The 18,573-nt window shown below is 31.0% G+C and overlaps 1 protein-coding gene across 2 annotated transcripts in view; it reads right to left on the minus strand.

Annotated features, from left to right (window-relative positions):
• Positions 1–18,573, minus strand: part of LOC111707462 (ATP-dependent (S)-NAD(P)H-hydrate dehydratase) — a 61,035-nt gene that overhangs the window by 13,902 nt on the left and 28,560 nt on the right. For both annotated transcript variants that reach the window (XM_023480574.1, XM_023480575.1), the window contains exons 5-9: positions 15,049–15,151; positions 12,712–12,795; positions 9,639–9,732; positions 6,302–6,344; positions 5,074–5,152 (exon numbers count right to left, since the gene is read on the minus strand). In XM_023480574.1, the coding sequence (XP_023336342.1) occupies positions 5,074–5,152; positions 6,302–6,344; positions 9,639–9,732; positions 12,712–12,795; positions 15,049–15,151 (403 nt within the window). The remainder of the gene's footprint in view (positions 1–5,073; positions 5,153–6,301; positions 6,345–9,638; positions 9,733–12,711; positions 12,796–15,048; positions 15,152–18,573) is intronic.

The following is an 18,573-nucleotide window of genomic DNA, read 5'->3' on the forward strand; positions in this document are numbered from 1 at the left end:
ATCTCTATTCAAGTACTTCAAAAGCTCATTAGATGAAAAAAGGCGAATACTGATCCATGTGTGCACTGCCTCTAAGTATTAGTATTATTTTGTATAATTCAAAGTATACAAATTCTCAACTTTAGACAGACATTTGAATTTATTGCAAGGATGTATTCAGTTACGCAGAGGACAATTTTGAAAATGTTGATTCTAATCTACAGGGTGTCCCACTAGATCATAATCTACAGGGTGTCCCAGTAGATTATAATCTACAAGGTAACCAACTAGATTATAATCTACAGGGTGTCCCACTAGATTTTAATCTACAGGGTGTCCCACTAGATTTTAATCTACAGGGTGTCCCAGTAGATTATAATCTGCAAGGTGTCCCACTAGATATTTATCTACAGGGGATCCCACTGAAGATTCTAATCTACAGAGTGTCCCACTAAAAATAAAGTTAAGAGACGATTTTCTTCAATGGTTATCAAATGAATGCCAACATTGTTGTCAAACAAGTTTAACGTTTTATGTGCTTTCCATATTGAAATTTGGCTCAGTAACATAAGTTCTAACCAAAGAACATGTAAAAAGGGGATCGAGCGCTGCAGCTAGAAGCTCAAATGAACCAAAAATTAGACAAATGAAATGTTAAAAATTTTCTAATCGTATTTTTTGTAATTTATATATTTTTCTGCACATAAGTTAACAAAGATGGAAGACTGCTTCAAACGCTAAGTTGTCTCTCAACTGCCATGTTCAGTAGGTGTAGGACACCCTGTATTAAAAGTAGGCGTAGGACACCCTGTAGTGTATAAACAGTAGGTGTAGGACATCCGAAATAAACAGTAGGTGTAGGACACCCTGTATAAACAGTAGGTGTAGGACACCTTGGATAAACAGTAGGTGTAGGACATCCTGGATAAACAGTACGTGTAAGACACCCTGTATAAATAATAGGTGCAGGACACCCGGTATAAACAGTAGGTGTAGGACACCCTGTATAAACAGTAGGTGTAGGACACCCTGTATAAACAGTAGGTGTAGTAGGACACCCTGTATAAACAGTAGGTGTAGTAGGACACCCTGTATAAACAAAGATGAAGCAGAGGGTTGAATCATTTAATGTATATTAATGCACAATCAATTTAAACAGTCGAAAGTAACATAGACAGGTTTAACCACAAATGATGAGACCTGAAACTCATTAAATATGACGATTCCAACGGACCAACTCCTTGAACCGGTCGTCCAGGCGCTCATCATGTACAGGCCCGACCTTATATTATGTGTTGGTCCGGTTACAACTTTGATGGTGCAACCAGGCTTCTTACAGAACCCGGCCTATAATAGGCCATGTCCTACTTGACACCTACCCCACTAGCTTAGTTTAGTGTGCCACAGATAATTAGGACGATTCCGAAAACATTACAGACAGTGACAGCCTGTGCGGAATATTTAAAATCTGTGTAGAAAGTGATCTGTATCTTTAAGATTAAACAATGTGAAGAATGCCAGCAATAAATCGGCAGCAATAAATCGGAAGTGAAGGATTAAATTAAACTCTTGAAAACTGAGTTCACGAGCTCATTCTTCTGGTGTAATAGTACTGCAGATGTACTTTATGTACACGAGCTCATTCTTCTGGTGTAATAGTACTGCAGATGTACTTTATGTTCACGAGCTCATTCTTCTGGTGTAATAGTACTGCAGATGTACTTTACGTTCACGAGCTCATTCTTCTGGTGTAATAGTACTGCAGATGTACTTTATGTACACTGTACAGGACGATAAAGATAATATTGGATTGGGCATTTGACGTTTTAGAAACAAATGGACAGATTTCTTAATTAAAATACTTTTAAACACAAATTATTAAAATCATTCATAAACTGGATCACGTGAGGTCCCACACAAAATTTGGGGCCGTTAGTTCAGCCGTTTTGATATTTATTGGATACAAACAAACAGACAAACACCCAAACAGAAAACCCAGACAAGCTAAATTTATATATAGATTGTAATTATAATTGATTTGAATTGACGGTCCAAATTATTGCGTGTCATGCCAATTAACTCTCCATACCTTTTTCTGATCAAAATTAACTCTCCATACCTTTGTCTGATCAAAATTAACTCTCCATACCTTTGTCTGATCAAAATTAACTCTCCATACCTTTGTCTGATCAAAATTAACTCTCCATACCTTTGTCTGATCAAAATTAACTCTCCATACCTTTGTCTGATCAAAATTAACTGAGATATCCATGTTTTACTTACTAGGCTTTTAGGGCGCTTGGCGCCCATCTTCTATTTCAATTGTGAACATTTTGTAAAACAATCAAAAAAAAAGTTTGCTGATTTAATAAATAAAAATTTCGTGGATTTTCAATTTAATGAAAATCGAATTTTGTTACTGGCAAATTTTTGAAACTTTTATCATTCACAAACCTTCCCTAAGGTCATGTGAGGTCCCACAGAAAATTTGGGCCAGATCACGGTTTAACTCGTGGGATGTACGGTGGAGTCTCCCAATCTTAAAAGGTCTAGCCATGCACAGTGTTTTGGAATTTTGAAAAAACTCGCATTTTTACAAGAAGTTGTTTGTGCATTTTTTCACGATGCAATATTTGGTCATACTTTTATAAAATAAACAAACAATTCTGAACTTGAATGTACTGCAGTATAAAATCCTGTGTTTACAATCCATATTAAGTGTCTATCTAATTTTCTATTCAAATATTCAATTATCTACATTTAAACACCCCCGAGAAATACGATCACTCTATATACAAGTGTATACAGTGTTAGATACGTTACATTTCTTGATGTACACAACCGACCACTCATTAATTAATTAATTAATAGGGTGGTCGGTTGTGTACAATGTACATCTGAGGTAAGCTTTACCTCTTCGTTTACTTTCTCTATGATGATATTGATGGCCATACTTGAACATCAAACACAGGACGATGTGGTTAGAGAAGTACCCCACAAGAAAAAGAATGAAAGGGGAAATAAATTTAACTTTAAATGACCTTATATTGACAACACAATATACCTTTACAGCTAAAGGATGTCCTACATAACGAAGGGTGTCCAGCGATGATGAATTCGTTTCGTGAAAATTTCGCATTTTTTGCAAAAAAAGATAAATGCAAAATTTCGCAAAAAATGAAAAATGTTCGCATATTTTTTTGCTTCCTTTCTTAACATTAATTTTTGCAACACAAAATAGGTAAAATTACGACAGAACATTTTCGCAAAATTTTGCATTTCATTGCGAAAGTAATTTTCTTTCGTTGGTTTTCATATGTCAACCTACTTAAACGTGTATTGTATAATTCTTGATACAAAAAATCAAATATTTCCAACTTTATCCCGACTAATGGCATTAGCAAAATTTCGTCTGATTTATCGTGCTCTCAATATTACCGGAGATATTAAGATTTCTAAACAAAGCCTAAACTGTCGGACACTTTATGAAATTCTTCATTTTCAACTGAGAGGTTTCATTGCAACCGACGAGGTTATAGAATATTGAGTGATGATGTACGCTTATCCTTTAAAATTGTACAGGCCATGTACTTCACTTCCAAAGGTCGATTTATATATTACAGTTCTCGGGGGTGATTTCTGAAAATATTTAAATGGAGAATTTGTTTTCCATGTAACTATTAAAATCCCCTACTCCTTTATCGAGTGCAGGATTCCATTTTCACAGGAAGATGTACATTTACAGTCTTTTACAGAGCAATTTTTCATTGTTATTAAACTGTTCTGAGAAGACTGAGTATATTCAATATACAAAATCTCCCCATACACTTGTACTCCGAAAGCGTACTGCATATTTGATGTTTGTACTGTATGAATAGAATCTCTTTACATCCTTTATCAGTAAACTATACTAAGTGTACACTCAGGCCAATACACACGGAGAGGTAGAAAGATCCAGCCTCCCTGATTGCAACCCCTCCTTTGTAAGGAATAATGCTGAGACAGTTTGTTTTCTCCAAGCTGCAGCTATGCTGATGCAGCCATTATTGTAGATATAAATTAAATGGCTGATATGCGTCAATGTTAAAATACGAAACACAATGGTATATTATTATTTATAAATATCTCTTGATTTCTTTAAATCTGATGTGATTTAATTACTTTTTGGAATCCATAGATTTTTAATCAGATGGAAACTTACAAATGAAATTAATTTATTAAAACTTTCAACTAAGAATAGACATTAGACAATCTCTAAACATATTCAGTTATTTAACATTCGTTATAGGAAGGGTCACTTGAAATTACAATAACAATCCCTTTGAACAGAAAAACAGTGAATAAATAAACTTCCCAAGCCCGCCAGCACAGCTGGTTATTTAAATTAATGCACTCCGTTTCCTAAAGAAATTCTAGTAAATACAGATTACATAATTTTACACAAACAGAAACAAACTTAAAGAAATTCTCAAAGTAGAGTAGTAAAAAAAACTTGAGAAATGTATCATTAAAGATATAATTTATCTTGATCGAATTTAGACATTTTGAGAACTATTTTCTTGAAAAGCCCTAAATTGTGATTCTATTTTTCAAATGAGATTAGATTATGTAATAAAATGAAATAACGGATTTAATTGATTAAAGAAAAGACGAAAATGTGACTTCTAGGATAGATGGAATGGGTTGAGAACAACAAAACATTCTGTAATTTACAGATTAATGAAGGAAATTAAGCCAGATATAGAAATAGAAAAAAACATTGGAGAAAAAAAAAGAAAAAAAAGAGCAAAAATCAGGTTGAAGATTAAACAAATTTTTTTTTCAAATTGTAAAAAAAAAAAAAACTTATTTCGTCTGCAAAAAACACATTTAATATTTGTAACAGCCTAAGAAGGATACAAATAGAAAAAAAACATTGCAGAAAAATAACAACCAAAAAAAAAAGAAAAAAGGAGCAAAAATCAGGAAGAAGATTAAACTAATTTTTTTTTCAAATCGCAAAAAAAATAAAATTATTTTGTCGGAAAAAAACAACCATCGATATTAAAAACAGTATAAAAAGGAAAAATGGAGAATTTATGGTTAAAAGCCTACCTTGTCTAATATTAAAGATATTCTACCCAACATAGATTGATTTCTACCAAGACCAGGGCCCAGCACTATACAGTGTAATCTAAACATTAAAATTTACAATATTAGATGAAAACAGTTATTTTTGTGAATTTAGCAAAACTGTCAATAATAATTTGGAAGACGCAATTTTGTAAACTGCCATCCTATAAAAATCATGCAATAATTCCAAATATGATAAAATAATGCAATAATTCCAAATATGATAAAATAATGACATTAAAGATTTTGTAAAAAAAATTATTTTGTTGAAAATTTAAGAAATTACTGAATATGAAGCAAATTTGTGTGCACAACTTTCACTTAAAGGGACTGTACATGTAATTTAAGGGATTGTACATGTAATTTAAGGGATTGTACATGTAATTTAAGGAATTGTACATGTAATTAAGGGACTGTACATGTACTTTAAGGGCTGTACATGTAATTAAGGAACTGTACATGTAATTAAGGTACTGTACATGTAATTTAAGGGACTGTACAGGTAATTTTAGACCCTCCATTTATAGAGTAGCATGTTCTATTCATAACAACTCCATTAAAACCTTTGACTGATCCAAGGATGTCGGATATATGTCCTTATTAATCTGCTAAAAAACCCTTGACTGATGAAGGATGTCAGATATATATCCTTATTAATCTGCTAAAAACCTTTGACTGATTGAGGATGTCGGATATATATATCCTTATTAATCTGCTAAAACACCTTTGACTGATGAAGGATGTCGGATATATATCCTTATTAATCTGCTAAAAAACTTTTACTGATGAAGAATGTCGGATATATATCCTTATTAATCTGCTAAAACACATTTGACTGATCAAGGATGCTGGATATGTATCCTTATTAATCTACTAAAAACCTTTAACTGATGAAGGATGTCGGATATATATCCTTTTTATTCTGCTAAAAAAGCTTGTAGTTTTAAAACACTTTCCTTGTGAGCTGCTTTATTTTTTTTTTGGTGTCACAAATAATGAATATTTAGGCCAGCATACACTCCAGCTTTCCGGCAACTTTGACACTATTTTAGAGATAAACTCACGGAGTTCACTGCCATCGATGATCAGTCAAAGGGTTTAAATGGTACTGTTGCAAATCGGGTATTCTCCTTTTTGCATGCAGAATGATTTGAAATGACGCTAACAATCCCTTTAAACCATTACATATTATATATTTATATATATTTACCTGGGAAGCCATGAATCAATCTCCTCCATACCGTACTCAGTATCTACACATATGTATATTATATATAGATATTGGGTATTCTACGTTGTCTGAAAACTGGAAACATTCTTTGGTGGGAGCAATTATTCGTTCCCACATTAATGATGCACTTAAAACAGACACACAGTCATGACGCAATTTTTCGGAGGCACATTCATGATGCATTTATTAGGACACACATTCATCACGCACTTATTTAGAACGCACATTCATGCCGCACTTTTTCGAACACACATTCATGGCGCATTTTATTCGGAGGCACATTCATGATACGCACATTTTGAGACACACATTTATGACGCAATTTTCAGGACAAACTTATTCGGACTCACTTATTTATTTAGACTTACATTCATGATGCACTTAAAGGACTCACATTCCTGACGCAACTTATTTAAAACGCGCATTCAGAACGCTCTTATTCTGACGCACATTTGGGATGTTCTTATTTGGACAAAATATTAAGTAAGAACTAAAATGGGACACATACATCGGACCTATTTAGTAACAGTCCTCATGAAGTGAGTTAATATGAGTACAGAAAGAGGACCTATTTAGTAACAGTCCTCATGAAGTGAGTTAATATGAGTACAGAAAGAGGACCTATTTAGTAACAGTCCTCATGAAGTGTGTTAATATGAGTACAGAAAGAGGACCTATTTAGTAACAGTCCTCATGAAGTGTGTTAATATGAGTACAGAAAGAGGACCTATTTCAATGCAACTAATTTCTTTACATTTTCCAACATGAGTTTATTTAATATAAACCGGTTTCACCTTATTTTGGGATTTAACAAACTCGTGGATTAATTATTTGGTCAATTTATAATTTGGCAAGGTCATTGGTAATGGAGTTGAAAAGATGGTTCAATCATCACCGATTTTTAAATTTAATGATTTATAGGGACTGTTGGTGTAATTCTAATCAAGCCTCCATTTAAAGAGGTACATAGTCGATTCACACCACTTTATAATTCAANAGAAAACTATTTAATATAAATATGGAATAGGATTCAAAAATTGCTGAATTGACAAGAGCTAGCTTTATCAAGGTTCTTTCAGTAGGTTATTCATTCTTTTATTAGGTTATTCATTCTTTCATTATGTTATTCATACTTTAATTAGGTTATTCATTCTTTCATTATGTCATTCATTCTTTTATTAGGTTATTCATTCTTTCATTATGTTTTTCATTCTTTCATTAGGATATTCATTCTTTCATTAGGATATTCATTCTTTTATTAGGTTATTCATTCTTTCCTTAGATTATTCATTCTTTCATTATGTTTTTCGTTCTTTTTTTAGGATATTCATTCTTTCATTAGGATATTCATTCTTTAATTAGTTTATTCATTCTTTCATTAGGTTATTCATTCTTTCATTAGGTTATTCATTCTTTCATTAGATTATTCATTCTTTCATTATGTTTTTCATTCTTTCATTAGGATATTCATTCTTTCATTAGGATATTCATTCTTTTATTAGGTTATTCATTCTTTCATTAGATTATTCATTCTTTCATTATGTTTTTCATTCTTTTTTTAGGATATTCATTCTTTCATTAGGATATTCATTCTTTCATGAGGTTATTCATTCTTTCATTAGGTTATTCATTCTTTTATTATGTTATTCATTCTTTGATTATGTTATTAATTCTCTCATTAGGTTATTCATTATTTCATTAGGTTATTCATTCTTTCATTAGGCTATTCATTCTTGCATTAGGTTAATTCATTCTTTCTTTAGTTATTCATACTTTCATTATTCATACTTTCATTAGTTTATTCATTCTTTCATTAGATTATTCATTCTTTCATTAGGTTATTCATTCTTTCATTAGGTTATTCATTCTTTCATTAGGATATTCATTCTTTCGTTACTTATTCTTTCTTTCATTAGGATAATAATTCTTTCATTAGGTTATCCCTTCTTTCATTAGGTTATTCATTCTTTCATTAGGTTATTCATTCTTTCATTTTCATTAATTCACAGGATGTTTATCTTAAAAGATTTTTGAGATCTCGCTGATGAAAAAATGTGATCTTGAAAAAAGGACAGACACACCTTTAAAGAAACCTAATTTGAATTTTAAAATAACAAATATATCAAATGTTTAGAAATGCAGGATACATTGTATCGTTTATAAGCTTGTTTGTTTTTTAACGGATTTATGAAAGAACAGAAAACCCCAAAATTGGTATATTAGGTTTACAGAGATTAATGAGTCCATGAGGGAACCAGAACCTTTGTTAAAAGTAGTAAATTTATGGATTTGATTTCTTATCTGAAATAAAAAAGATAAAAAAGATGGAGAATCATGAAATGTTTATAAATTATCTCAGTAAACCTTATTTATGATACAGGGAATCATATCTAATGTTGTAGGTTAGAAAAATTCTTTAAAATCAGACGGTTTGTGTTTTATAGATTAGGAATGGTTTATATTATATTGGCATGAACTATTATTCATGGACATTTTCTCATCTTGCTGCCTTTTGTATTTATGTTAGGACCTAAACCAATTTTTTAAAACTTCAAAATTTATTAACAGAACACTTTTAAAAAATTCCAAAATTTAGGATTAAATCTTAATGGGATTTTTTTTTAAAAACAATTAAATATCTTTTATTGTTAATTATTCAGTAAAGAGTTTATATCAGCTTAAAACATATTAAGAAAAGTCTTTTTCAGCTCTGATAACACAAAAAAATTCATTCATATTTTATATCTACATAGAACATATAGTTCTGAATAAGTATATTTTTAATTTTCGGTGTCAAGGTCAAAATATACTTATTTAGAACTTATTAATATATAATTTGAAGATAATAAGGAATTAACCAAAATCAAATTTACAAGATTAACTAGATTTCCAAATATTTCAACCAAACCATTATGTTTCCTAAAAATTGGTTTATTACCTAGTACAGAGTGTAGAATAAACTGGTTTATTACCTAGTACAGAGTGTAGAATAAACTGGTTTATTACCTAGTACAGAGTGTAAAATAAACTGGTTTATTACATAGTACAGAGTGTAGAATAAACTGGTTTATTACCTAGTATAGAGTGTAGAATAAACTGTGTTACAACCTAGTACAGGGTGTAGAGAATAAACTAGTTTATTACTTAATACAGGGTGTAGAATTAACTGGTTTATTATCTAGTACAGGGTATAGAATAAACTGGTTTATCACTTCGTACAGGATGTGGAATAAACTGGTTTATTAAATAGTACAGGGTGTAGAGAATAAACTGGTTTATAACCTAGTACAGGGTGTAGAATACACTGGTTTATTACCTAGTACAGGGTGTACAATGAGTTCAGGACTATACGTCTTTATCACAGTTCCAGCATCTTTCTCACAGAATACATGTACAAGGTCCGCTCCAACCTAAACATGAACATAAACAGTACAGAATACATGTACAAGGTCCGCTCCAACTTAAACATGAACATAAAAAATACAGAATGCATGTACAAGGTCCGCTCCAACCTAAACATGTCCAAAGAATACAGAATATATGTACAAGGTCCGCTCCAACCTAAACAGGTACACAAACAATACAGAATGCATGTACAAGGTCCGCTCCAACCTAAACAGGTACATGAACAATACAGAATACATGTACAAGGTCCGCTCCCACCTAAACAGGTACATAAACAATACAGAATGCATGTACAAGGTCCGCTCCAACCTAAACAGGTACATAAACAATACAGAATACATGTACAAGGTCCGCTCCAACTTAAACATGAACATAAACAATACAGAATGCATGTACAAGGTCCGCTCCAACCTAAGCATGTACAAAGAATACAGAATACATGTACAAGGTCCACTCCAACCGAAACAGGTACATAAACAATACAGAATGCATGTACAAGGTCCACTTCAACCTAAACATGTACAAATACTATACAATACAAAGTACAGATTACAGGTACAATTGTACGTTGTTAATATGCTATTTAGAAAAAATGTTTAATTGTACATCGTTCATATGCTATACAGAATACATACATGTACAATTCCACATTGCACTTAAAATATAGAATACATGTACAGTAACTTTTTTCTGTAGTCGTATTGAAAACCGACTAAGTGTATGTATCTGTAGCTAACTGTAAGAAAATACATAGTATTAAACATTTATTTTAATTTATTTGGACCCCACATGTGACTAAAAAGACACACGTTTATTGTAGTTTCTGGGAGAAATATAAAAAAACTAAGCATAAGCAGTTTGAAAGTGCAGTACACTTTTTATAAACAAAGATGCAAATAAACATCAACACAAATAGGCACTTAAAGAACATAAAAAATTAATTCTTCCTTCAATTTTGCATAACATACAATCCTTCTATAATTTCCTTTTACCAGGTTTGCTGGGGTAAGTGTAATATAATTGAAACTACTTTTCTAAATCTTGAATATTCGTCATTTCACATTAAATAAATTATCCAATTTTGTACTATTTTTAAAATATTAGTCATTTATACAAAAAAAAAGAATTTGAAATAAAAGTCAAAAGGAAAAGAGTCATTGCCATAGACTTAAATGTTCTTATCCTTATATCTTTGCAAGCTGAAGGCTTAAACCTTTGATATTTCAAACTTAGACTATTGTAACCGGTGTTGGCTTCATAGCTCGAAATATGGAAAGTTTCAATGAAGTAACCCCTTCAGTCCTCATACGGATCCAGAGCTAAGCTCGGATTGCAAGTAGTCCGGCCTTTAAACAGGACAACGTATTAGCTCGTTTGTATATAGCTATAAGTAGACAGATAGTGGGGCAGATGATAAGTCGACAATGTGGAGAAATATTTGTCGTTAGAAAATACCAACCCAGAAAACATGCTTTGAAAGCATGTTTGAACATGCGGAAAACCGAAGCCACCATTGCCCGAGATCCTGGTTTAAATTCAAGCAAATAGGCATGAACCACGGCTTAGAATGAGAAAATAGGATTGGCCTGGGCTAAAACCTAAATAGAGTATAGAGTCAGTATTCACGAAGAGTCTGAAGACAGAAGATTAATTCATCGTAAGAGGCGAATGAAAGGCGGAGAGTCCATCAGAGAGCTTCAGCTTTCCATGATTCATTAGTATCATTTTTATTTGTTAGTTCTTTAAGTTTGTAAATACATTTTTCTTATACTCTGTAGATTACTCACATTAGGTTTAGATTTCCTTTATTTCATAACACTTTTTTATGGTAACACTATTTAATCTGACGAAAATCATAGTTTGAAATATCTAAGGTCTACAAACTTCGGTTGCAAATATATAGGGATTAGAAATTAGGGGCTATGGCAAAGATTTACTTTGTATTAAAATGATAATTGCATTATTTTAATATTTGAGACTCAATTCTTTCACAGGATATTAGAAGCCGTACAAATATAAAGCATAAAAATATCTTTAATCTTGAAGAAAAAAATTATTCTAAAATAGATTAAATATGCGAAATTCGTTAAATTCGAAATATTCTAAATAATACAGTGATAACCAGAAAACTCTGAAATAGGAAGACGACTTCAAGACACAAGTTATGAGTTTAAATAGTCAAATAAGCATGAGACAGAGTAATTGTGCAGTGTAATCAGACCCATATTTCTTAATTACTGATTTAATAAGTGTCTGGTAAAACTATTTGCTTTGTAACAATATCAAATATACTTAAGAATTTCCATTAAGTCTTCTTCCTATTTTAGAGTTTTTTGGTTATCACTGTAAGTGTAGTCAACATTTGACTAAACATACTAAAATAATAAACTAATATATATATGTACGCTGTATTATGAACATATTTATTTGTCTAATATATATTAAAAATAGCAGATTATGTCCCGATGAAAATGTTTTGTATAAATATCTCTACATTTTATGCATGTTAATTATTTATACATGAATTCTAAGTGCATCTACATAAATGCAGAATCCGAGAAAACAGGAAGTGAACTTTCAACCAATTGAGATTATGGATTTAAGTTTCAGTATTCCAGAGTTGGAAGGATTGGACATCGAAAGGCAAGTTTTTTTTCTTATAGTTTAGCCTCAAATTGATTTATTTTCCCTATTAAATCATTTATTTTCTCCAAATAAAACCAAATAAAACCAAATAAAACCAAATAAAACCAAATAAAACCAAATAAAACCAAATAAAACCAAATAAAACCAAATAAAACAAAATAAAACCATAAAAAATTTAGATTCGCGCAAACACATCTAACTTATGAAGTTATGGGGGAAAAAAATATTTTCAAAAGAGGAGGGGTGGGGGAATGATTTGTCAAGAAAACATACACCCCTTACACTGTGTATTTATTATTGAAATTAATGAAATATATTTGATTAAGGAGATAGCTGACCTTTAAGGCTGATATAGCTGCAAAGTATGGAGCTCCAGTGTAGAGAATACACCCTCCGAATACAGCTATTCTACCACACTGTCCCTTTAAATAAATAAACTGTATAACTATTCTACCACACTGTCCCTTTATATAGATATACTGTACAACTATTCTACAACACTGTCCCTTTATATAAATATACTGTACAACTATTCTACCACACTGTCCCTTTATATAAATATACTGTACAGCTATTCTACCACACTGTCCCTTTATATAAATAACTGTACAGCTATTCTTCCACACTGACCCTTTAAATAAATAAACTGTACAACTATTCTACCACATTGTCCCTTTAAATAAATAAACTGTACAACTATTCTACCACACAGTCCCTTTAAATAAATAAACTGTATAACTATTTTACCACACTGTGCCTTTATATAGATAAACTGTACAACTATTCTACCACACTGTCCCTTTATATAAATATACTGTACAACTATTCTACCACACTGTCCCTTTAAATAAATAAACTGTATGACTATTCTACCACACTGTCCCTTTATATAAATATACTGTTCAACTATTCTACCACATTGTCCCTTTAAATAAATAAGCTGTACAACTATTCTACCACACTGTCCCTTTAAATAAATAAACTGTGCAACTATTCTACCACACTGTCCCTTTATATAGATAAACTGTACAACTATTCTACCACACTGTCCCTTTATATAAATATACGGTACAACTATTCTATTACAATGTCCCTTTAAATAAATATACTATACAGCTATTCTACCACACTGTCCCTTTATATAAATATACTGTAAACCCTTCTTGGATTTCCATATTCACAAGTTCACAACCCTCCCTGAATCTCCATATTCAGATTCATTTCTGGATATCCATATTCATAAACATCCTTGGATATCCATATTTATTAACATTCATGGATATCAATATTTATGAGCCTTGGATATCCATATTCATGAACCTTGGATATCCATATGCATTAACATCCTTGGATATCTGTAATCATAAACATCATTGGATATCTATAATCATAAACATCATTGGATATCCATATACATAAACATTCTTGGATATCTATAATCATAATCATCCTTGGATATCCATATTCATAAACCACCTTGGATATCAATATTCATGAACCTTGGATATCCATATGGATTAACATCCTTGGATATCCATATTCATAAACATCCTTGGCTATCCATATTCATGAACCTTGGATATCCATAATCATAAACATCGTTGGATATCCATATTCATAAACATCCTTGGATATCCATAATCATAAACATCCTTGGATATCCATATTCATAAACATCCTTGGATATCCATAATCATAAACATCCTTGGATATCCATATTCGTAAACATCCTTGGATATCCATATTCATAAACATCCTTGGATATCCATATTCATAAACATCCTTGGATATCCATATTCATAAACATCCTTGGATATCCATATTCATGAACATCCTGGGATATCCATATTCATAAACATTCTTGGATATCCATATTCACGAACCTTGGATATCCATATTCATTAACATCCTTGGATATCCATATTCATCAACATCCTTGGATATTCCTATAATATTCGTTAACGATAGACATTGACAAAAAACCGTTAATTTTCAAAGCATTAATACAGTAAAATAAAAAGGGAACAGGAAGCCCCAGTACAAATATTTAACCTAACGCCGTAATGCCATTGTTGACGAGCACAACTTTATTTAAGAACAAAAAAAAAGCCAATGGAAAAAGCAGTTAAACAGTGAACAAACAGGTTAAAAAGGTTTGACGTTCCCAGCCCTAATTATATTGAGGATAAAGAATCTTGAACCTGAAGCTGAGTTCACTATTTCAACAATAAATCCTTCAATACTACAAATATTCTCACAAAATACATCAACAATATCATGGAGGTCAACATATGTTTTATTAATTATCATTTTTGTATTTTAAAGTTAGAGTAACAAGGTGATTTGAGAAAATATTACCTTTAAGTATTGATTCATAATTGTAAAAAAATAAGAAAATTTTGAGATTAATTTCACATTTGAAGATATCATTCTGAATAATTTACTAATCATTTTTCTTTTATATAAAACGTATCCACGTATTGAACGTCGAATTTGCGCTCAAACTCAGGATTTACAGATCTTTGAAAAGTTTAATATGTCTCAAATGAATCCGAAAGAAGTTTTCCACAACACTGTATACTCACTTCAACTACCTTACATAGCCGGCCACTCCCTTTAAACCATAAACAAAAAGAAAAGAAGCAGTGATAAAAAAATATATAAAAATGAAGTACCTTATGCATACTATTGACTAGATTGGGGACCACACTTTTTACTTTCTGTAGCAGATCAGATTCTCTAGCACTCGTCATGCATCGTTTAGCAGATCTTGACATCCTTAGTATAGCAGATATATTAGTAGCAGATATACTGGATATAACAAATATAATCCTAGATATAGTAAATATATAGCACTAGCAATATAAAAAGTTATTTTTTAGCAGCAATCCTAGAATTGCAGATATATAGGAAACATCCTAGAAATAGCAAAAATATAGCAGACAGCCTATAAATAGAAGATACCCTAGATATAATAAATATATAGCAGACATCCTAGAAAAACAAACATATAGCAGACATTCTAGATATAGTAAATATAAAACAGAGACATACATAACAGATATATAGCAGACATCCTAGAATAGCGGATTTATAGCAGACATCCAAGATATATTATATATACAGCAGACATCCTAGAATAGCAAACATATAGCAGACATCCTAGAAATTGCAAATATATAGGACACATCCTAGATAAGGTAAATATACAACAGACATCCTATAAATAACAGATGTTTAGCAGATATCCTAGAATAAAGGATATATATATAGGAAAGATCCTAGATATTGTTAATATATAGCAAACATATATCAGACATTAACTAAGCAACCTTATTATTAAACATTTCTGAATGAGATATATTTAACTTTTAACATTGTCAAATTTCAGAATCTTAGGACAAGAAAGTAGGTATTATAGCCAGGGTATTGACAGAACATGATTTATTTGTATAGCGTCGAATATATCAATGATAGAAACATAAATTTTCCTCTTCAAGGGGACAGGGGAACATATATAAAAAATAACAAAACTTACAAATTACAAAAGTAAAAACTGATATAAAGTAGCTGTCTAAAACTCCTTTTTAAATTTAGAGTATGTACGAAATAAGTTATAATTAAAATGCCCCTTAATTACTATATCTACATTATTTAAGGCTCTTCCCCCGCACTAATCTATTTAAGTGTCACTGATCGGTATCTCCCCTCTATCAATCAATCAATCAACTAATGCTAATATTATTCAAGGGTGCATGAAGGAGAACATATAAAGGAAAAGAATATTCTTTCTAAATTCCTGGTAACATTTTTTAACCTCATTGTCCTAAAATGTATCATTAACTCTGGGAAATTTTGAATTGATGGAAATTTAAACCCCCAAGGGATTCAATAATAACCCAAAGGACCAACCTTAGTAAATTACATTCCTGTGTGAAGAGTAGGGTTTCCAGCAAACGAAACATTTTGCGAAAAAATGCGAAAACTTTTGGTCGCATTTCGCGAAAATGCAAAATGCGAAAATTTTGCAAAAATGAGAATTTTCGCAAAATGTCTGGTGTTTCCAAGTCATTTTTAAATCTATATTTATATTTTGTGTTAATCCATTAATTAATTAAAAAGAAGAAAAAATTTTTGCGAGCAAACAAAATGCGAAAATGAAGCGAAATGGTTGCAAAAAAATAATATGCTGATCATAAACCTTTCTCTAAGGTCATTTCGGCCTGATTGGTTCAGCGGCTTAATAGAATCCAAACAAACAGATATCGACAAGCCAAATTTATATATAGACTTCCAAGCAGAGAATATGAAATATATTAAAGAAAAGTTAAACCAATGTTCAATCTGATTCGTAAAAAATAAATTGCTGGGTTGAGTTCTTGAAGAGGGATCCTATCCTAGAATTTAAATTGTACTAAAACTTTTCCTTCCTTCTTCTCAATTCGAAATATTAAAGGATATGTAGAAACACACTCTCTATACTCTACACATTTGTAATCTACACAAAGGTGGGGAATACAGCAAGATATTAGGAATTTTAACATCTTTCAGAAAAATTATCTTTTTTATTAAGAAAATTAGATAAATAATATTAATTAAATTTTTTGGCCTCTTATACTTTATAAACTATAATATTCATTACTGTAATAAATTTCTTTAAAATGTACTTACTAGTATAAACTAGTGTTTTAAAGAATCATCCTTTGTACCCAGTTATAATCACTGAGGTCATTATATATATATATTTTTTGCAATTTATTCCTTTAGGGAATAGTAACAATATAAATATGAACAATTCAATTCAATTCACATTTTTGCTTATTGATCAAAGATCAAATCAAATATAAAAAAATAACAACTATGTTTAATAAAATCAAAATTGAATTAAATTTGTGTCATGATCTGCAAAGGGAATTTCTTAGTTCAGATCATACATACATCAAAATTAGATCTTGTAAGAAGGGATTTCTTGCCTGTTATAACATATTTGGAATAAGGAACACTAGGTCTAGCTTATCACTCAAGTATTACCCAGATGCATAGGTAATGATTGTTAATTTCTTTCATTAAAATCATCACTTGTTGCACCAAATGCTACTGATCTTTAAAATAATTAGTTAAAAATAAGATTATGTTGACAAAATTATTTATCATTCTTACAATCTGGGACATCATTCTAGAGGTAAGATATTCATACTTAGTTCATGATTCCAATAATTAGGGTATGATTTGTATATCCAAGAAGGTTAACAATCCCATGCATAGAGCTCACTAACCTACTTACTGCCAGTTCAAATCCTGAATCACTGATTCAAATCCTCATGAATCTTTAACTTTGAATCAGCAATCCAGGATTTAAACAAATGCAGTGTAAGAAGGTAGTCCAATTCATTGATTTCCATCCCAGTTCAGTTCAATAAAATCCCACTTTTCCCTGAAAACCTCATCTAATAAATTTTAAATGTTTACTGTAAATGTAAACATAAAACCAAATTTTGACGCATGAATGAATTATTTGACAGCCTATACAAGCTGAAGAAATAACAACCTTTTTAATAGTTCTTGTAGTATTTAAATTACACAAACTAATAAGCTTTACTTGTGTAAATTATCCAAAGGGTATTAATTTTTGCAGTCAATTTGTACATGAAAAATAGACTTGATTCTATAACTTTTGCTAACAATTCACCTTATAAGAGCAATGGCCCACATTATATGAATAGTTTCAAAATGATTGCTGATGATGTTTGTAATTAGATCCCAAAAATTTCTATGAAACAAGTTAGGAGTGTTTGGAACAATTTAAGTCACATATGATTTAATGGCAACTATTAATTTTCAAGTCCAAAGCATAATATTAAATATATATAAATTATATTTTAAATGGAGGTGGGGGGAGGTCAAGCATTTTCTAATAGAACTCTACACCCAACAAATACCCTTGCTTTTTAAAACCTACATCAACAGATAGTTTGCATAGTTGACTTGAAGGTTTCTTACAAAAAAAGCAATTTTCTCTCTTGAGTATGAATCAAAATTTATTGCTGTTTAAAATTAGGGTTGGGTAGAATTGGGAAAATTATGTGTTAGATACTAATCTAAGGTTAAACAAAGGAAATGCAGTTACAATTTTTTTCCAGGAACCGAATTTTACATATTTGCGGGCCGCTGAACTGCCTACTAACAGTTCAAATTTTCTA

Source organism: Eurytemora carolleeae, unplaced genomic scaffold (genome assembly GCF_000591075.1).
Source record: "Eurytemora carolleeae unplaced genomic scaffold, Eaff_2.0 scaffold576, whole genome shotgun sequence".
In the NCBI taxonomy this organism is placed as follows: Eukaryota; Metazoa; Arthropoda; class Copepoda; order Calanoida; family Temoridae; genus Eurytemora; species Eurytemora carolleeae.